Source organism: Chiloscyllium plagiosum, unplaced genomic scaffold (genome assembly GCF_037043375.1).
Source record: "Chiloscyllium plagiosum isolate Xiang-an unplaced genomic scaffold, Cpla_swu_hap1 HiC_scaffold_7, whole genome shotgun sequence".
NCBI classification, from domain to species: Eukaryota; Metazoa; Chordata; class Chondrichthyes; order Orectolobiformes; family Hemiscylliidae; genus Chiloscyllium; species Chiloscyllium plagiosum.
In genome coordinates, this window is record NW_028270145.1 from 20,888,252 (window position 1) to 20,910,305 (window position 22,054).

Sequence of the window (22,054 nt, forward strand, 5' to 3'; positions counted from 1 at the left end):
TGGTGACCTCCAAGTGAAGCGAAGCTGTTGTCTCCTGCTTTCTATTTATATGTTTGTCCTGGATGGGGTTTCTGGGGTTTTTGGTGATGTAATTTCCTGTTTGTTTTCTGAGGGGTTGATTGATGGTATCTAGATCTATGTGTTTGTTTATGGCATTGTGGTTGGAGTGCCAGGCCTCTAGGAATTCTCTGGCATGTCTTTGCTTAGCCTGTCCCAGGATAGATGTGTTGTCCCAGTCGAATTGGTGGGTTTTTTCATCCGTGTGTAGGGCTACAATGGAGAGAGGGTCGTGTCTTTTTGTGGCTAGCTGGTGTTCGTGTATCCTGGTGGCTAACTTTCTTCCTGTTTGTCCTACGTAAACAAGCATAACCATAAAATCTATTCCTCTGACCAAAGGCATTATCCATAGCCAAGATGCAGTTTTATCACTCATTCAGGTTGATATTTTTTCAAATGATTTTTTTCAAAATAATGAATTGAAAATGTAAAAGTGTAGCATAATGATTAGCCTTTTAAATCATACAATAAAAACATTGTTCTTACTTTTCTTAACATTATGTAAAGTTCATTTTCATGCTAATGCATTTCATTTGAATGAAGTTGAAAGACAAATGAGATGTTAGAAAATTGCATGCAGCTTCAGAACTGAAGGTTACATGCCTCAGACCTAACTGGTCCAGTGAGCCTGTTACTAATTACAGTAGCTGTTGCTGTGGCCAATGGTTTGCTATTGATGCTGCCTCTCCTCCTATGCAAACTGAAAGGCTAAGTTGTAGAGTAATTTTATGCATCTTCCTGTGGGTTAGGTTGTGGTTATTTTAGTTGGATCCTCCTTTGTAGTTCTTAGAAATATGTCAGCTGCTTGAGTGCCCATTTCCACACTATTGTAGTGGTCTTTTGCAGGGGTATGAGACTGCTCTGAGGGTACTGTTTATGTTGGTTGCCAGGAACGATAAAATAACAAGTTTATGAGAGTTACTACAGTGGATACTGGTGTTGCGGAATGATGGTTGCTATGGTGAGTACGAGTTGGACAATGGTCTTTGGAGATAGACTACTGATTGACAGAGTGATTGTTTTGTTTCTAGGGGAATTAATGTTTGCTTTGGTGAGTGATGGTTGTTCAGATGGATTGTCGTTGCTAGGACGATTGATGATTGTTAGGATGAGTGCGAGTTCCTGAAGGAATGCTTAAAGGTTGCTCGGAGGAAGTGCTGGTTCTTGAAAGGATGATTGAAAGTTGCCAGAGTGGATTGTAGTTGATAGGGGAATTATGGTTGCTAGGAAAAACTATGACTTCTTGTGTAGATGATGGTTGTATGGAATCTGTTTGTTAAGATGAATGTTAGTTTCTGGGAAGATGGAAGATCCACAGGGTGAGAGTTGTTGCTTGGATGTGTGGGCTGGGTTCTTGTTTGCTAGAGTGATTGCAGGTTACTAGGGAATGGTAGTTGCTACAGTGAGCACTCTTTGCTGGGGATAATAATGGCTGCGATGTTGAGTGCTGGATGCTAGGGTGAGAGTTCATTGCGAGGGAAATGATATTGGTAGGGTCAGTGCTGGTTGCTAGGGGAGATGATCACAGCTATAGGTTGAGTACTGGATCTTTGGATCGATGTTGGTTGCTGGGGTGAATGATGGTGGCTTGGCTGGGTAATGGTTGCTATGATAAGGTGTTGGTTGCTAAGGTGCGCTGGTTGCCGGTTGGATGATGGTCACTACGGTGAGCGGTGGTTAAAGCGAATCATGGTTATTAGGGAGAATGATGGTTGTGAATGATTGCTCAGGAGGACCCTGGTTGCTAGGGGGAATGATGGTTGCTAAGGGAGATCTTGGTTGTTCCGGTTGCCATGCAGGACTGTGTGCGCGTGTGTGGGACAGTGTGTGAGAGTGGGGTGTGGGCAGTTGAGGGAGGGCAGCCTTTCCGGAAGTGACTCTGACCACCCCCACTAAACGCCCCCCTCCCCCGCCCCCTGTTTCCGGTTCCGGTCCCGCATCCCCAGTGTCGGAAGATGTGGGGAAGATGGCGGAGCTGCAGATGCTGCTGGAGGAGGAGATCCCCGCGGGCCGCCGAGCGCTGTTGGACAGTTACCACAACCTGGACCGGGTGGCCGAGTACTGCGAGAGCAACTACATACAGGTGAGAGACCGGGCTGGGAGGTAAGGATACTGGGGCCGCTCTGATCCTCAGTCCGGAGGGGAGGTGGTTTGGGGGTCCGTGGCTGGCGGCTCGTTTCCCCCTAACAACTCCCACGCAGCCACATCCCCGGCGAGTTCGAGCCGGAGCTCGCCCCCTGCTCCCAGATGAAAATGTCGCGGAAACCGGCTCTCGTGTTGCCCTCGCTCCTCCGCCCGCTTCTCCCTGAGGTGGCGTTGGAGGGGTGAGTGAGAGAATGGATCGGAGTTACCCCTTTCCCTACTCCCTGTCCGCGGACAGAGGGGTTTTCAGCTTCTGAGTTCCGACCTGTTGTACCTTCCGCAGCCAGATGGTCTCCCGTTGCCACATTTGTCCTCCGCCTTCAATCACGGCCCCTTAACTCCGTCTTTTCTTCAGAATTCAGTATCTGGTTCACATTCTCTGGCGTTTATTTTGTCTGGTATGTCCCCCCCCCCCGACTGCGGTGAGATTCTGAATCGTGCATTCTTAACTCTAAGGTTCTGAGCTTGAGGGAAGGTCTGGCAGGCGTTCTTAGTTGTTTTCTTTTTAGGAATGCTGCTCTTGTGATTACGAGGGTGATTGTCCTAGTTGGCTGAGATCTGCTCTGGTCTGGCTAATAAAATGCTAATTTGCATTTTTCCATTTGATGGAATAATACGAGGTCAGATCTTTTGCTTATTTTCTGTCCTCTCTGTTCCACTCTTTCCTCCCTGCCCCGCAAAAAAAAACTGTCACACATGTATGTTCCCCAATAAAGAATTTTGCAAAAAAAAGAATCCAAAGGACTTGACCTAAAAATATGCAATCCCTCTGTGTGGGAGGCTGCATGCCAACAACTTTCAAAGACATTGACTGAGTGGATGTCATTATTGTACGGGTGAAGCTAGTGGGCTACTATGGGTGACAGCAAATGCTGTAACTTATTCTGCAGAATGCCATTCAAATTCGAACAGAAGAATAGAATCAACTACAAAACAGGCTATGCCAACTTTGGATTGCATGAAGCAAACATGAAAACTTGAATGGAGGAGCTGTATGGTTTTGAACTTGAGAGAAGGAATGTGTGGGGGATGACTTAATTATAGCTGAGGGTAAGGGCAGTTCAAGGAAATGTTGATTATGGTCTTGAACTGAGAGAGAAGAAACATGAAAAATGGATTAGAATAATTTAAGAGGTTATGATCAGCAACTCAGTGGTTATATCTCCCTATTAAATGTTTTCAGGAGTTTGTTAAATGGATAAGAACATATAGCAACTTTAGGAAAATGTTGCATTTATCTTTTATAGCCTATCAGTGGGCAATATTATGGCTGGTTCAAGAATTGAATCTGTCTTTAAATGATGCCTGTTAAATTAATTTTGGTTATTTTGCTTGTGCATATGTGTGAAGCAGTTTTATACACTTTATCTTTCCCCTGAGGGTGTCTCTTTACTGGGTCAAAGGTGAGTAAATGGGATTGAGGTGCCGAGTAGCCATGATTTAATTAGAGTGGGCAAAATGTGCACTTGCTGTTTCGATTATGGCAAAAGATGTCAACAGCAATAATGTTTTGTGAGCACCTTAGTTTCATAAAATGCCGAAGATGTTTCATAGGTGTTATGAAACAAAATTGATACTGCGCCAGCTAAGACAATGAAAAGATTAGATTAGATTACATTACATTACAGTGTGGAAACAGACCCTTCGGCCCAACAAGTCCACACTGACCCGCCGAAGCGCAACCCACCCATACCCCTACATTTACCCCTTACCTAATGCTACGGGCAATTTAGCATGACCAATTCACCTGACCTGCACATCTTTGGACTGTGAGAGGAAACTGGAGCACCCGGAGGAAACCCACGCTGACACGGGGAGAACGTGCAAACTCCACAGAGTCAGTCGCCTGAGGTGGGAATTGAACCCGGGTCTCTGGCGCTGTGAGGCAGCAGTGCTAACCACTGTGCCACCGTGCCGCAAATGACTAACTGGTCAAAGCTTTAGGTTTAAGAAGTGACTTAGAGGAGAACAATATGGGGATGTGGAGAGGTTAGGGAAATTTCAGAGCTTAGGGACCAAACATTTTGAAGGCACAGATGCCAGTTGTAAAATTATTAAAATTTTCTGATGAGACAAAACTGGATGGATTTGAGTTGTGAAGCTGATGCATGATTGCTTCAAGGTGTCGTAGACAAATTGAATGGGCAAATACATGGTAGATGTAGTGTAACACAGCTAAATATGAAGCTATACACTTCATTGTGAAAAACCAGAAGAGCATTTTATAAATCTAGACTCTGTTTAGTGTAGAAAGAGGCCCATTGAGTCTGCACTGAGCTTCCAAAGAGCATCTCACCCAAATCCATCGCCTCCCTGACCTATCACCATAACCCCGCATTTACCATGGCTGCACAATCCTGGACACGACACGACAATTCAACATGGCCCATCCACCTAACCGGAGGAGAAAGTGAGGTCTGCAGATGCTGGAGATCAAAGTTGAAACTTTATTGCTGGAACAGCACAGCAGGTCAGGCAGCATCCAGGGAACAGGAGATTCGACGTTTCGGGCACAGGCCCTTCTTCAGGAATGAGCAGAGAGTGTTCAGCAGGAGAAGATAAAAGGTAGGGAGGAGGGACTTGGAGGAGGGGCGTTGGAAATGTGATAGGTGGAAAGAGGTCAAGGTGAGGGTGATAGGTCGGAGTAGGATGGAGGCGGAGAGGTCAAGAAGAAGACTGCAGATCAGGAAGGCGGTGCCAGGCTGGAGGGATTCGGCTGAGACAAGGTGGGGGGAGGGGGGATGAAGAAACTGGTGAAGTCCAAGTTCATCCCCTGTGGTTGGAGGGTTCCCAGTCGGAAGATAAGACGCTCCTCCTCCTCCGACCGTCGCGTTGTTGTGGTTTGGCGGTGGATGAGTCCAATGACCTGCATATCCTCGGTGGAGTGGGAGGGGGAGTTGAAATGCTGTGCTACAGGGTGGTTGGGTTGGTTCGTCCGGGTGGCCCAGAGGTGCTCTCTGAATCGCTCCGCAAGTAGGCGGCCTGTCTCCCCAATATAGAGGAGGCCACACCGGCTGCAGCGGATGCAGTAGATGATGTGGGTGGAGGTGCAGGTGAATCTGTGGCGGATATGGAAGTTTCCTTTGGGGCCTTGGAGAGAAGTGAGGGGGGAGGTGTGGGCGCAAGTGTTGCACCTTCTGCGGTTGCAAGGGAAGGTGCCGGGAGTGGAGGTTGGGTCGGTGGGGGGTGTGGATCTGACAAGGGAGTCGCGGAGGGAGTGGTCTCTACGGAAAGCTGATAGGGGAGGGGAGGGAAATATATCCTTGGTGCTGGGGTCTGTTTGGAGGTGGCGGAAGTGACGGCGGATGATGCGCTGTACATGGAGATTGGTGGGGTGGTAGGTGAGGACCAGTGGGGTTCTGTCCTGGTGGCGGTTGGAGGGGCGGGGCTCAAGGGCGGAGGAGCGGGAAGTGGAGGAGATGCGGTGGAGGGCACCGTCGACCACGTCGGGGGGGAAATTGCGGTCCTTGAAGAAGGAGGCCATCTGTGTTGTACGTATTTTGAACTGGTCCTCCTGGGAGCAGATGCGGCGGAGACGAAGGAATTGGGAGAATGGGATGGCGTTTTTACAGGGGGCAGGATGGGAGGAGGTGTAGTCCAGGTAGCTGTGGGAGTCGGTTGGTTTGTAGTAGATGTCCGTGTTGATTCGGTCGCCTGAGATAGAAACAGAAAGGTCTAGGAAGGGGAGGGAGGAGTCCGAGACTGTCCAGGTGAATTTGAGGTCGGGGTGGAAGGTGTTAGTGTAGTGGATGAACTGTTCAACCTCCTCGTGGGAGCACGAGGTAGCGCCGATACAGTCATCAATGTAGCGAAGGAAAAGATGGGGGGTGGGGCCAGTGTAGTTGCGGAAGATGGATTGTTCCACATACCCTACGAAGAGGCAGGCATAGCTGGGGCCCATGCGGGTGCCCATGGCGACTCCTTTTGTCCACCTAACCTGCATATCTTTGAAGTGTGGGAGGAAACTGGAGCACCTGGCGGAAAACTACATAGACACAGTGAGAATGTGCAAACTCCACACAGTCACCAAGGCTGGAATCAACCTGGGTCCCTGGCGCTGTGAAACGGCAGTGCTAACCACTGTGCAACCATGCTGCCCCAAAAGGGTGATAGGCTGGGAAGTGTGGATGTATGAAAAGACTTGTGTCCTTGTACATCAGTCAATTAAATTAGCTAAGCACATACAGCAAGCAATTAGAAAGGCAAATGGTATATTGGACTTCATTGCAAGAGAATTTGAGTTTAGAATAGAGATGTTTCATTGTAGTTATAAAGGGTCTTGTTGAGACCATATCTGGGATTTTGCATGCAGTTTTCATCTCCCTTTCTGAGAAAGGATATATTTGCCGTAAAGGGGGATGCAGTGAAGGTCCACTAGGCTAATAGCGGGAACGCTAGGACTGTCCTGTGAGAGATTAGTTTGACTGCTCCTGTACACATTGGAGTTCAGAAGGATGAGGGGAATTTTGATTGAAACATGTAAAATCCTGACAGGACTGGATAGACTTGTGCAGGGAAGTTGACTTCCTTGGTTAGGGAATTTTAGAACAAGATGCACCATTTAGGACTGACCAGAGAAAAAAAATCTCTCACAGGGTAGTGAACTTGTGGAATTCTCTATCACAAGGCTGTGGAGCCAAGTCACTGAATGAAAAAATACAGATTTTTTTCAAAGGTTTTAAGTGTCAAGTGTTATGGGAATATGGCATTAAGATAGAGGATCCATCACAGTCATATGGTGGAGCAGATTCAAAGGGTTAAATGATCTCCTCCAACTCCTAGTTTGTATCTTTCAATTTGTGATGCTCGAGAGGCCAGAATTTGATCACAGATATTTCAGATATCTCAGATTTGTAGAGCCAGAGGATTTTAGAGATGGGGTGGGGTGAGACTGTGGACAGTTTGAACACAATGAGGGTAAGCTGTTATGGAGATGGAAATAAGTGGTCTTAGTGATGGTGTGAATGAGTGATGAGAAACCCACCTTGCCATCAAGTATGATATCCATGTTTTGAACTGTCTGATTTACCTTGAGACAAGAGTATTGTAGAACAGAAAGCTAGGGGTTCAGGTACATAATTCTTTGAAATTTGCATCATATGTAGACGATGATTAATGCGGTTAGCATGCTTGCATTCAAAGCCCAGACCTTTGAGTATAGGAGTCGGAAAGTCATGTTGAGGTTGCACAGAATGTTGGTCAGGCCTCTTCTAGAGTACTGTGACCAGTTCTGGTTACCTTTTTATAAGAAGGATATTATCAGGCTGGAGAAAAAAATAATCAGGATGTTGCCAGAAACAGATGGTTTAAGTAATAGAGGCTGGATAGGATGGGAATTTTTCACTTGAGTAAGGAGGTTGAGGGGTGACTTTATAGAGACTTTTTTAAATGGAGGGGTACAGGTAAGGTGAATAGCAGGTGTCTTTTCCCTGTGGTGAGGGATTTCAAGGCTTGGGGGAGCATTTGTCAGGTAAGTGGAGAAAGATTTAAAAAGGATAGGGGCAACATTTTTGCAGTGGTGTGGGTGTGGAGGATGGGGGTACAGTTATGTCTAAAAGATGTGGATAAGTACATGAATTGGAAAGGTTTGGAGGGATGTGGGCCAGGTGTGACGAGTTTAGTTTGGGAAGGATCTGTTTGTATGCTGTATGGCTACTGAAAGAGAAAGGAATGGTGTTTGCAAAGACTGGGCGATGGTTTTCATCTTCCCACTGTTCGTTGAGGAAAATTGCTGCTCATCCAGTATTGAGTGCCAGACGAACTGTCTGATAATTTAGGAACAGTGAAGGTGTTGTGAGAGATGTGGTGAGGTAGAGCTGCTTGTTGTCAATGTGCTCGTGAAAACTGATGCCGTTTATTCAAATGGTTTTTCAGAGGCGAAAGCATGTAGGGTGAGGTCAGGAGCAATGGATATATCCTTGGGGATACTTTCTTGTGGAAGCAGAAAGATCAGACTTGTATGAATGGAGCCAGGTGAAATGGATCCATCTAGCTGTATGATACAGGTGTAGGCGGATGGTGTGTTCGATCATGTAAAAGCAGACAAATATTTGAAGAGGACTAGGAGGAATGGTTTACCTTTGTTACAGTCAGAGGATTGAATTCTGAGCCAAACCGGAATCTGGAAATATCCACATGGATTGCTGGATAGTGATGAATCTGAATTCTATGATTTTATTTGTTTTTCACTTTCCTAATCCAAGGGTAATTCCCCACTTCTCTCAACTCCAGCCCTACTGGTTCAAGCCAGCTAAGAGTTGGAGAATCAGACCTCGTATGCTTGAGTTGCATTTTTTCACTCACTGAATGCCTGGGGAATTAATATTTTGGTCCATCTTTAGAACCTTCTCTTCACTCGTTCAAATATGGATTTACTCTTTGAATTTACTGCGTATGTTCCTTTCTTCTGTTAATGTAACAATCCGATTGCAATTATATTGGGGCTGGAATGCACATTCCCAGTTGCAAGAAGAGCCTGAAAGTCATTATCTGAACATGTAACTCAATAAAACTTCAAAATGGCAGATGATATCATTTTCTGTGTCACTGTGATTATTTATTTTACTGATTTTGGGAAACTGTGCGATTGTATTGCCTGATATTTGAAACTTGGAATTTAATTTTAATTTGAGAAATATGTATAAAGGATTTGCATGTATACTTTGCAACCACAGGCTCAGTTTAATGTCCATCTCATCAGTATGACTAGATAGGACAGAATGCATCATTCGCTACTTAATTCAGACCTGCTGTAAGTCATAAATCAATTCCAACTTAATCCAAATTGCAAAATGCTAAATTTCATACCATATCTTTTAAAGCTTCCCTCTTCCTTTCACTCGATGACTGCTGAGCAGTATGGTGAGCCCAAACTTCAGAATTCAGGACAGTAGCCTTGAGAATTGCAACCTCTAACCTTTCTGTTCAATCACATCGTGAAATATTTTAATATTTTACTTCGCATTCTAGTGTACCTTTAAACTTAATGATCTATTGGGGAAGATAGAGGGGAAAAGACCTGTCTTTCGGGCATATTAATACACTTCTACGTAGCAGGTGGGATTTAAACTTGTCACTGTTACTGCACCACCAAGCTTACTTGAGAGTGGAGAATGCAGACGAAATCAGGGTTGGAGTTCATTTAGGTAAATGCATGGAGTATGATGAATAGACCAAACATATTTTCTTGAGCGCAAGAGATGGGAGGTTGTCGAACAAAGGTAATCTGGAAGAAAGAGACACTTGCTTAACATTGGAGCTTGTCTGTTCTGGGGAGATTTAAAAAGAAAATCTTCTCACAAAAGGGTAGTGAAACTCTTGGAACTACCCCCCCACACTGCCTCTAATTTTTAAAAAAAGCAAAGAACCTAGTGTATCACGTAAATCACCAAATAATGGAAAGATAGTGCAGTAAGCCTGCAAGAAGTTTGTGAAACCTATAAAAGCAATAGCGTGGTAATAATGACAGCTTCAATTATTCTGATATAGGAAAGCAGTGTAAAGGATGGGGAGCAACATTGAATTCCTAAAAAAGCATGATCAGTATGCTTCTAGCACAATGAATAAGGAAGTTGTGAAGGATATGACTTTGGGAGCTTAAGTGGGAAGGTAGAGAATGTGTCAGTACTAAAACATCTGAGAAATGATAATTGTTGGGTTGAAAATAGTTTTTGAAAGGGATTTGGAGCTGTCAATGGTGAAGGCACTCCAAAGGTTTTATTTATTTTAAAATAAGTGTGGTGCCAGTAGTTTCGAATCAAAGGCTTGGCAGAGAAAACAGTAAATGAGCAAACACAAGATAACTAAGGTACAGACTAAACAAATTGCTTCAAGTGGGAAACAAAGGCCATCCACAACTTTTAGTTTCCTGGATCACAACTATTTTGAGGTGTTAATATGAAAAAGTGATTTACAATATCAAGTTCATAAAATAGATAATTTGATTATGGAAAATGAAAGCTGGAAATGGGAAAATAGTTTACCAGCTTTAAATATAAAATAGTGAAAGAAATAAAATCTTTCTCACCATTTAGGTGAGAAAGAACCAAATTAAGGGTTGGGCTAATTAGAGAAATTTCCTTGACTGTGGAAACTAGAAATGAGGTTGAGTCGCAGTAAAATGAGTCTGCCATTTAGGACCAAGATTATGAACTTTTGTGCTTAAAGGTTTGTGAATCTTTGGAATTTTCTACCACAGAGCTATGAATGTTCATTATTGAGTATATTCAGGTGTTGTGAAATTTGAAAGGGTTTAGAAAAGATTTACAAGGATGTTGCCGGAGTCGAAGATTTGAGCAATAAGCAGAGGCTAAATAGGCTGGGGTTGTTTTCCCTGGAATGTTGAAGGCTGAGGGGTAACCTTAGAGGTTTAGAAAATCATGAGGGGCATGGCTAGGATAAATCAACAAGTCTTTTCCCTGGGGTTGGGGAAGTCCAGAATTAGAGGGCAAAGGTTTAGGGTGAGAGGGGAGAAATATAAAAGGGATCTAAGGGGCAACATTTTCTCTCACAGGGTGAAATGAGCTGTCAGAGGAAGTGGTGGAGGTTGGTACAATTATGGCATTTAAAAGGCATCTGGATGGGTATATGAATAGGAAGGGGTTGGATGGATATGGGCCCAATGCTGGCAAATGGGACTAGATTAGGTTAGGATATCTGGACAGCATGGACGAGTTGGATGGAAGGATCTGTTTCCATGCTGTATATCCCTATGACTTGTGGTATTAGCAGATATTTGGATATTAAGGGAATCAAGAGATATGGAGATGGCTACACCTTCCTGAGGCTAAGGTGGAAGTTATGTCATGATCTTGAGTTTTGAAACAGGATTAAGAGGCCAAATGATGGATGCCTGCTTTTTTTTGTTTCATATGAATTGCAGGCTAATCAGGTTGATGGTAGTATCGCCTTTCGGATGATAAATGACAGCATGAATTTGTTAAAGACCATCTCTGACAAGATTGAGTTATTTGAAATAACAAGTTTAAAGATATAGTACTCTTGATGTGTACATGGGTTTTCAGAATGAATATACTACTTAATACAGTTATCAAAATTAAAACCCATGGATTTAAAGGCAGCATTCATGCAAAATTAGCCATATTGTAAGAAGTGAAGAGTAGTGGATTATCAGTTTTGTTTACAGACTGGAGGAAAGGATACAATAATTTTGGTTGGGATAACAGCTGGGAGCGTTTTCTGAAATAGAGTGACTAGGCAGTGTTAAACTTCCAAGTAATTACGTGTACTTGTTCATGGAGGTTAACTTGAAGTGACCTAAGTTTGGGTGAAGATTTGTAGCTTGGGTGCTCGTTGTTGTGGTTCTGTTCGCCGAGCTGGAAATCTTTGTTGCAAACGTTTCGTCCCCTGTCTAGGTGACATCCTCAGTGCTTGGGAGCCTCCTGTGAAGCGCTTCTGTGGTGTTTCCTCCGGCATTTATAGTGGCCTGTCCCTGCCGCTTCCGGTTGTCAGTTTCAGCTGTCCGCTGTAGTGACCGGTATATTGGGTCCAGGTCGATGTGTTTGTTGATGGAGTTTGTGGATGAGTGCCATGCTTCTAGGAATTCCCTGGCTGTTCTTTGTTTGGCTTGCCCTATAATGGTAGTGTTGTCCCAGTCGAATTCATGTTACTTGTCGTTTGCGTGTGTGGCTACTCAGGATAGCTGGTCGTGTCGTTTCGTGGCTAGTTGATGTTCGTGGATGCGGATCGTTAGCTGTCTTCCTGTTTGTCCTATATAGTGTTTTGTGCAGTCCTTGCATGAGATTTTGTACACTACAAAGTGTACCTAATTTAAGCATGCAAGATTCTTTGACATCGCCGCATTAGATGCAGAAAGGGTGTTCCCTCCTGCAGAAAGGATGGGGAGGACTGAATTCAGGGGGGCGCAGTTTCCGAATAAGGGGGAAGTCAGTTTGAACTGAAATGACTTGGATTTTAGCGTTCAAAAGGTGGTGCATCCGTGGAATTCTCTGACCCAGAGACTCGAGGTTTAGTTATTGAAAGACTTATCATTGGATTCTTTCATATTAAAAACTCAAAGAATGCAGGAAGTTGAAGATCTTCCACTATCTTATTGAATGGTGGTGCAGGCTCAAGGCGTTGCATGGCTAACTCTTAGCTTATATGTTCTATGATCTTAGGTCCCTGTGTTTTGGCCTATTCATAATGTGCACAAGGATTAATTTCCAGCTTTACAGATGATGCAAAATTCAGAAATGCTGAAAATGGGGAGAAAAGCACACTTTACGAGAACAGAGACTAGTGATGCAACCTATGGCAAGTGAAAATTAATGTAGATTGCAAATAATGCATTTGAGTTCCAAACAGTATCAAAAGAAGTTGGTGGAATAGTAGTTGCTTCTGTGAAGTTATGTGAAGAGGATGGTGAAAACTTAGGAATGCTTATCAAAGGCTGCTTTTTTTGAGTTAGATAAGCTCCTCTTCTGATGCTGCACTTGGTAATTGAGACTCTCAGTGGAAGGACAGAGTGCATGTGTAACCAATTATATGCAGGCACACTATATTCTAATCACCTTGTAGAACAGTACCAGAGAATAAATTGTACCTCACATTGGCAGATTGAATCAGTGTAGTTGATTCAGCATCTGTGTCTACGTTTTCTCAATTGCTCAATTTAGTGCTACTGCTCTCACTTCCACAATTATCAATTTGACTACAACCAGAGAATCTCCAGCAATTGATTTTCAAATTGTGGAATCAGCTTCCATTTGTACATTGATGACATTCACCTCTGCCTCTTCAATCTCTGCTGCTCCTGTGCTTTCCAGCATAAAGCCTTGGTTGAAGTGTAATTTTGAGTCTATAGTCTTTGGCCTTCATTGAAACATGCCTTCATTTTTCGTGTTGTTCCCTAAACACTGGTTAAACTAGGTTGGTTGTTGCTAACTTCCAGGTTTCAAATCTCAGGTCCTTCCTGTCAGAATGACTGCCTATTTCTATGTATGTAACATCATCTTTCACTTCTGCCTGAGTCAACTTTTTGCTGAAACTATTCCCTTTCTTCGTAACTTTACCTCAACTATTCCATTACCTTCCCTGCCAGGAAACTAGCTGGCTGCAAAAAAAAATGTTAATGGTATATTTTCTGTTGAATTTTTCACTTTACCATTTGGGTTTTTTTTAATGGAGTGTCTTGAACAGCTTCTTAGTGGAGCAGCGATGATTAAAGAATGCAAAAGTGAAGTACTGCAGATGCAGGAAATCTGAAAGAAAACCTGGAAATTGTGGAAGTACTTGGCAGAGAGCGTTTGTGAAAAGAATTAGGGCTAATGTTTCAATGTCTAACTTTTTTTAAACATGGTTAGGAGGTAAACTGATGTGTTCGAGATTTTGAAGATTTATGATAGAGTAACTAGTTATGGAATTTTTTTTCACTGGTCATCAGTATATTGGAAAGTTATTCTCTTCTCCATTTAGAGTCATCGTCATAGAGATGTACAGCATGGAAACAGACCCTTCGGTCTAATCTGTCCATGCCGACCAAATATCCCAACCCAATCTAGTCCCACATGCCAGCACCCGGCCCATATCCTTCCAAAGCCTTCCTATTCATATACCCATCCAAATGCCTCTTAAATGTTGCAATTGTACCAGCCTCCACCACATCCTCTGGCAGCTCATTCCATACACGTACCACCCTCTGCATGAAAATGTTGCCCTTTAGGTCCCTTTTATATCTTTCCCCTCTCACCCTAAACCTATGCCCTCTAGTTCTGGACTCCCTGACCCCAGGGAAAAGACTTCGTCTATTTATCCTATCCATGCCCCTCATAATTTTGTAAACCTCTGTAAGGTCACCCCTCAGTCTCTGACGCTGCAGGGAAAACAGCTCAGCCTGTTCAGCCTCTCCCTGTAGCTCCGATCCTCCAACCCTGGCAACATCCTTGTAAATCTTTTCTGAACCCTTTCAAGTTTCACTATCTTTCCGATAGGAAGGAGACCAGAATTGCACGCAATATTCCAACAGTGACCTAATTAATGTCCTGTACAGCCGCAACATGACCTCCCAACTCCTGTACTCAATACTCTGATCAATAAAGGAAAGCATACCAAGCTCCGCCTTCACTATCCTATCTACCTGTGACTCCACTTTCAAGGAACTATGAACCTGCACTCCAAGGTCTCTTTGTTCAGCAACACTCCCTAGGATCTTACCATTAAGTGTATAAATCCTATTAAGATTTGGTTTCCTAAATTGCAGCACCTCGCATTTATCTGAATTAAGCTCCATCTGCCACTTCTCAGCCCATTGGCCCATCTGGTTCAGATCCTGTTGTAATCTGAGGTAACCCTCTTCGCTGTCCACTACACCTCCAATTTTGGTGTCATCTGCAAACTTACTAATTGTATCTCTTATGCTCCACAAATCATTTATGTAAATGACAAAAAGTAGAGTGAAAGGCAGTGTTGAATAGAATAGGTGAAATTTATAGCTCAAGATGTACTTCAGGTTTATAAATCCATAAGATGCTGACAATCCATTGTATTATTGAGGGAGCATTGAACTTTCAAAACAGCTGTCCTTAGAATCGATGTTCAAATTGTTTGTGAGGTAAAAGATCCCATGGCACGATTTGAAGCAGGAAAACCCTTTTGTGTTCTGGCCTTTACTTGTCCATCTACTGTTTTGAGAGCACTTTGTCTGATCATTAATCACTTTTTTAAAAAAAGAATATCTACCTTTAAAAATATTGATTTGAATGTAAAAGAAGCTGCTTAACTGCAAAGTAATTCATACAAAAATGTGACTGTAAAATGAAAGTTTGTTCTTTCAAAAGATAAAAGCTTTGAGGGTGTTACATTAGCACTGGAAATGAATGGGAGGGGTAATGTATCAGAGGGATGAGTTTTGAGCAAATTAATATGAGAGATGGTATTGCAATGGGAGAGCTTATGCACCAAGAGGTGAGCGTTAGTGAATTGTTTAGTATTTTCTCATGATTTTTTGAATCTTGTGTTTTGTATTGGAATGAGGCTATATTTCTGCTGATATTGTCACAAAGCAGTGTAGTTACAAAGGTTACAAAGGATGCCTGGTGCTGACAGTTCATTCACTGCCGTATGGTCTAGGCCTTTCCACTGCTGATTAGTGACTTTTATTTTCATTACAGGATTACAGAATTAAGGGAGTATAAATAGGACAGATTTAATGTGAACATTTTGACATCTGTATGTTCATTGAATGGCACGGAGGTCACAATGTGATCCTTGATCTGTGCTGAGTTAGCTGGGATAATAGTTGGATGCTTCAATTGACCTCTTGCAAAAGGGAATTCAACATTGAGACAGATTCCGCCCCTGATCTTGTTAAGAGTTGTACAGATGTACAGCATGGAAAGAACTAATTAATAACTTGCTGCAGGGTACCTTTTGAATTATGGAGTAAAAAAGAAGCACCGGGTGTTTCTCCTTTTGCCAGATGAGCATTCAGGCTCACAACACGAAGAGTAAAATGGGAAAAGGAGTCATCACTGAAAGGTACACTTAGATATTTTACCAGAATGCCTGAACCTTTTGGGCATTGGCATGCTTTCCTAAGGGAGAGAGGTCACAATCAGAGTGATAGGAGTATTTGTGTGGTGCAGGTCAGTTGGAGGTTTTAGGTAGCTGTGGAGTGCAGCAAATAAAGTGCACTTTAACAACTGTTCGAGGTAGAAATTAAGTTTTTCTTAGACTAGTGTAGAGCAAAAAGTGGATTACAGTTTAATTATATACTGTGTAGACAGAGATTTGAGGTAGTCAGGATGGCCAGCAGACAAAGAAATGAAAATCTGCATAACATTAACAAGATATGAAAGAAGCAATAATCAGAATTAAGTGTGGCCAAATGCAATTTGCTTCAGGGGTGTTTGAATTTACCAATTCTCTGCCTCTTGCTCTGTCTTCTACTTTAAGCTGCTTTGTCAAACCTACCACTATGACCATATCACCTGTCCTGAAGCTCTTTTTGTGATTTGTATCAAGTTTTGTTGAATAGCAGTTTGGTAAAACACCTTTGAGACATTTTACTTCAAAGGCTGTATATAAATGAAGTAAGTTGTTGATGTTATTACAACAAATGGAAGTATTAAACTGAAGAAGGTTGAACTTAATAAATTTTGGGATTGTGGGAAGTTTCATAGGCAGCTTTATATATTTGGGAGAAGTTAAAAAGTGAATGCACTGGAGGGAACAGCTTCAATGGGGGAGTTAATATACCGTAGAGGTAAATTTGGTTGTGCTAAATTGCGCATCCTTACTTTTATTTTGGTGTTAAAGAACAATAAGGTCAGTTTGTTGGGTCTTTGTAACTTACAATATGGCTGCTGTCATTATATCACATAGCTGTACGATTAGCTTCCTTCTCTTTCTGCGGAGTGAGAAATAAGAAAGGATCTGCTCTGAATCTCAAATCAACCAACACCACTGAGCCAATCAGACTGTAAATGGAAGTCCAATAACACGTGTTGCAACAAGTCATCAGTGAAGTAAAGATAGACTGCGAATGGCCTGCATAAGAGTTTACTATATAACACTTCATAGTGCTACTTAAAAAAACATATTGAGTATTAATATCATTTCGGCACAATCTGATGTATTGGTAACAACAGTTTGAATGTTTGTATGAGTAATTAAATAACAAATAGACTCTCTAGTACTCATGACAGTAGTTTTTTATTTGCATTTTACCATTGCTGCTTTTGTTGTGTACATGCTTCTGTGCTGTTTTTATGTAAAACTGATATCTGTTTCAATGCAGGACTGAACTAGAAGATGTGATACCCTACTTTTATAGGTGTCCTGTTAGCTTGCTCTTAATGACCAGGAAGATCACAGATTTGATTGCTGCACAATACTGGGTTCACTGTTTTTACCCAGTTGGCCTCTGTGTCACAGACTGATGTTTTGCTTCTGGTTTCAGTTGGAAACTTTATTTGCAGAAATGGAATGAGGGTGTGACTAGGGCTGGGTGTATTGCCCTGTCCCCGCAGTTTATTAACCATGTATGTTGTTTATGTTCTTGTGAAGAATAGTTGATTGGCCAGGTGATCTGAATTGGATCCGATACCAATAATAACTTCTACCTCTCTGAAATTAAGGGGTGCCAAAAAAAAGCAGAGAGCAATAGTCAGAAACAGGATAGAGGAGATTGCTGGAAACAATGGGTGTTCTTTATTTTTGGGGGAAGGGGCAGTTTTAAGTTATCAAGGTTCCCCTTAAAAGCAAATCATAAATAGTAAAACTTGAATCAAATTACAGTTTGGAAATAGTCATAGAGATGTACAGCATGGAAACAGACTCTTCGGTCCAACCCGTCCATGCCGATCATATATCCCAACCCAATCTAGTCCCACCTGCCAGCACCCGGCCCATATCCTTCCAAAGCCTTCCTATTCATATACCCATCCAAATGCCTCATAAATGCTGCAATTGTACCAGCGTTCTCCACATCCTCTGGCATACAGGGTATTGTGCTGTTGGAGGTTGTTCCTTGTTGCTTTATAGCTTTATTAGTGGTAGGTGAGATTCTGCATGTGAAGTTTTTTCTTCTCCTTGCCATGTTGCCTGTGATTACAGCCCATCTAGGTACACAGATCCCTCAATATCAATCGCATCTGTTGAAGCTCCAATTTAATTCTGTTCTTGTTATACTCCTGCTGCGCCCCAGAATGTTTCACACTGTGTTTGGCTTTTCTTTCACGAAACATGCTCACTGACGATTCTGGCAGGAAGCATGAAAAATATGAATGAAATAATCAGGATGTTGCAATATTAATTTTCTGGGTGGTGTATTGAGAAATTATTTCAAACTCCGTGCTCCCTGAATTCATTGAGTGCTGCATTATTTCTGTCTGTCATGATGCACACAGTTTCAGTCTTTGAATAATTTCAAAAGAATTTGTTTGTTCAAACGGCATATGTTTTTTACATTCTTCCTCCTTTTCTCTCACCCTCTTCCTATTTGCATCTTACTGAGTTATTCAGCCTTCACTTCTGTGTCAGTTATTCCACTGTTGGTATATATTCACTGCCTGATTTCACTTTCCAATTTCTAACTGGGATCCAGAGCTGCCTGATCTTTGTATGCTGAGGCACAAATCTGCCTTTATTATCATGGTTATTCACCTGTTTATTCTTGGGGTCCTTGTGTAGATTGAAGGTTGAGATAAACTCTTGATCAGTGGGGAAACTGAGGGTTATGGGAAAAGGACAAGAAAGTGCACATGTCAGATCAGCCATGACCCTATTGAGTGACAGAGCAGGCTCGAGGGGCCATACAGCCTACTCCTGTTCCTGACTTACACTGTGTTTTCCCCTCTACTACCAGTGCATATAGCTGCATAAGCTCTAATTTACAGGATGTACTGAAGCAACTCACCAAGGTTATTTAGATACCATCTCTAAACCTTGTGACTTTTATCATTGAAACATCTCAAGCGACAATATTACAGAGAAACTATAATCACATGTACTGCTATTTTGTCTTTGCACCTTGTTTGAAATCATAATTCCCAACCTTGCGTCAAATGTAAAGAAAAAGCAAAGTTTTTTGGAGTGATAGGCCAAATGCTTGGACAGAATGGCACAGAATGACTGAAAGTCTTAAAATAGAGTATTTTTAAAATTCATTTATGAGATGTGGACTTTGCTGGCTAGTCCAGCATTTATTGTCCAGAGGGCAGGTGGGAGTAAACGACAACTAATATGAGAGAAAGAAGTTTACCTGGAAATGTCAAAACAGACAGTAACAGTTTATTCAGATAAGTAAAAAGGAAAGAAGGCAACCAAGTGAATGTTTAACTTCTAGAAAGAGAGACTGGGGAATTAATGAAAAGTAAGGAGATGACCGATGAATTGAATAGATCTATGCTGTGGATGCGTCATCCTAGAAATATCGTATTTAAGGAAATGGGAGGAAGGAATGCAAGAAATTTAGTATCTAGTTAAGTGCTGCAAGCAAATTGTTGGGGATGTGTGCTTTATTCCCTAAGCTCTGATGAACTTCATTTTAGGATATTAAAGAATGGCTTTTGGGATAGTTGTGTTGGGTGTAATTTTCTGAAATTACTTTGATGCCGGGGAAGGTTTCATTAGATTGGAAGATAGCAAATGTAACTCCTTTATTCAAAAATGCAAGGAAATAAAAAGCAAGTGTAATGTTAAAAGATTAAATTGTACTATCTCTCTGGACATTAATGTAATGTTAAAGGGTTAAACTGTACTGCCTTTGGTTGCGGGTGACATATGTGCAGGAATGTGGATGACTGTCACTTCATTTGGGGAGCCATTTACTGCTGTTCTGCTATTGTCAAGTTAAACTCTCATTCGGTCCCTTCCATTCAGAAATGCTTTCATAGCCATTTCTGAAACTAGGACATATCACACCTACGTTGTCTTGGGGAATCTCACAGTCAAGAAATCGTTTGCATAATGTTTCCCCAGGATGAGGGTGTTTACATTTACTTTATCTTCAAGGATGACCTTATCCTACCATCGTACCTCGGGTAACGTGGTTATTGAGGGTGGGTGAGGTGGTCAGAGTACCTGTAAGCATTACCAACTGACTTGAATAAAGGGGATGTGTTTCTTCAGTATCGTGGAGGATCACGCAAATGAACCTGATTGGCTGGGAGGTGGCTATGAAAGTATTTCTGAATGGAAGGGACTGAATGACAGTTTAATTTGATAATAGAAGGAGAGTAGTCGCAAATGACTGTCTAAATGAAGTATGAGACATTCACATTTCTGCATGAATGCCATCCCCACCCACCTCTAGAATGTTCAGTTTCTGGAGGAAGACAGTGCAGTTTAACCCTTTAACATTACATTAATGTCCAGGGAGATAGTCCAATTTAATCTTTTAACAATGCAGAATGCTCTACTCGTATTTTTTGTGTTTTCTGTCTAAGTAACATACAGTTGATAAAATGGAAACCCCTTGTCTCAACTTAAATTTCCAAAAGGCATTTGATAAAATGCCACTTCAAAGATTATTGTTGAAAATGATTTATGGTGTAGTGGTTAACGTATGGCTAGCTAACAGAAATGGAAGCAGCATTTTTTTTTCTGCTTGCCAAGATGTAGTGAATGGGATGCAACAGGAAGCAATGTTAGGCTATCAACTTTTTTTTACAATTTATATGAATGACACATTTGCTAAATATGCTAATAGCAAAGTTTGGTGGAAAAGTAAGTCATGAAAAAGACTACAAATAGACACATTAAATGAGCAGGCAAAGATCTGGAATTAGAGCGTAATGAGGGAAACTTTGGAAAAAAGTTGTATTTTCTAAATAGTGAGAGATTGCAAAGCTCTGAATTGCAGAGAGATTGGGGTGCCCGAGTGCATAAATCACAGAATGCTAGTGCACAGGTACAGCAAGTAATCATGAAAGCCAACCGAATGTTATTGCTTATTGTGAGAGGAGGTAAATATAAAAGTCAGGAAATCTGCAGAAATTGTTTGTGTCAAAAGATTAACTCTATTCTTCTGTTGGCAGATGCTATCAAACCTACTGAGTTCCAGAATTTTCACTTTATATGTAGAAATAGGGATATTATATTTGTTTTGCAGAGCACTGTGTACCATGTTGGTCTCCTTATTTAATGAAGGATGTTAGAATGTTTACTAGACAAGTAACTAGAATGGGCAAACTATTTTATGAGGAAGAATTCAGTTTGTCTTTGCTGAAATTTGAATGAGGGAACTTGAGTGAAACATACAAGATCCTGAAGGGGTTGGCCAAAGTGATTATGTAAAGGATGTCTCCTGTGGGCAAATCTAGAACTAGGGGTCACTAGAACTAGAAAGTAAGAGTTCACCCATTTGAGAGAAATGAAGCAATTTTGTTTTTTGAAGATCATGGGTCTTTGTAATTTTCTTGCTCAGAAATAGGTGGAAGCAAAATCTTTGAATATTTTTTAGAGCAAAGGTATATAGATTCTTGCTGAGCAAAGAAATGAAAGGTCATTGATGAAAAGTGGAAATGTGGACTTAAGGTTGAAATTAGATCATCCATGATCTTAACTAATATGGAGCATGCTCAAGAAGCTCAGTCGTCGTCTCCTCGCATCTATGTTTGCATGTAACACAATAGGGATTTGATGCATTTAAAGAAAGAAACCCACATCACCATCCCATTTCAAGTAGGGGCAATTCTTGAAAGCTTTGCTCAAATTCTGAATACATGTTTTAGTAAATAAGCCAAATTTGAAAAGGTCACGAGTTAATTACTCTCCAATGTGTAGATTTGCTTGAGATGAAGTAGTTGTTGAGGAGCCATCTTGTTTTCCTCCTCAATTGAATTTCTTGGGAAATAAATGGAATGCTGATCAGAAATTTATTCAAAACCAACTACCAAAAGAAAGGTTCTGACTTGTGTTTTCATAAATTTCTATAATGATTAAAGCAACAGTTACTTAGATGTGTGACAATATTGCAGAATCTGTTATTTTCTGTCCTTAATTATGATGAGGGGGATCTGTAATTCTGATTGGATTGAGAGTTTTGGGTCTTAACTGGTTCCAATTCTTTGTTTTCAAGGTATTGTGGCCATTGGGACAAAATTCATAAATCAAGCGCTCATTGCTGTATGTTTCTGAATATCCATTTTAGATTTGTAAAAAAGTGAATGGCATCCATTTTAAATCTAATTTGCCACAGTCTTAAAGCATATGTTAAAAGCCTGCTGAGTTAATGTATTTGTCATTTAATTTAATACAGTGCACATTGATATGTGATGTGCTTTTTACTTTGTCAGGTTAAATGGAACATTTCATCATGGCTGGAGGAAACAGCTCAGGAACTGAGGAAATCTTAAGTTTAAAAGGGAAAAAATACATTTCTTTGAAAGAC

At 41.6% G+C, this 22,054-nt stretch overlaps 1 protein-coding gene across 9 annotated transcripts in view; it reads left to right on the plus strand.

Annotated features, from left to right (window-relative positions):
- The first annotated feature begins 1,678 nt into the window (after positions 1–1,678).
- The window catches only part of LOC122551374 (abl interactor 2), a 149,120-nt gene continuing 128,744 nt past the window's right edge, over positions 1,679–22,054 (plus strand). For 2 of the 9 annotated variants that reach the window (XM_043693148.2, XM_043693145.2), the window contains exon 1: positions 1,679–2,140. In XM_043693148.2, the coding sequence (XP_043549083.1) occupies positions 2,024–2,140 (117 nt within the window). In that variant the 5' untranslated portion in view covers positions 1,679–2,023. Of the gene's footprint in view, positions 2,141–15,456; positions 15,697–22,054 lie in introns of those variants that run through there. The other 7 variants (XM_043693144.2, XM_043693150.2, XM_043693146.2 and 4 more) reach the window with 7 other exon arrangements.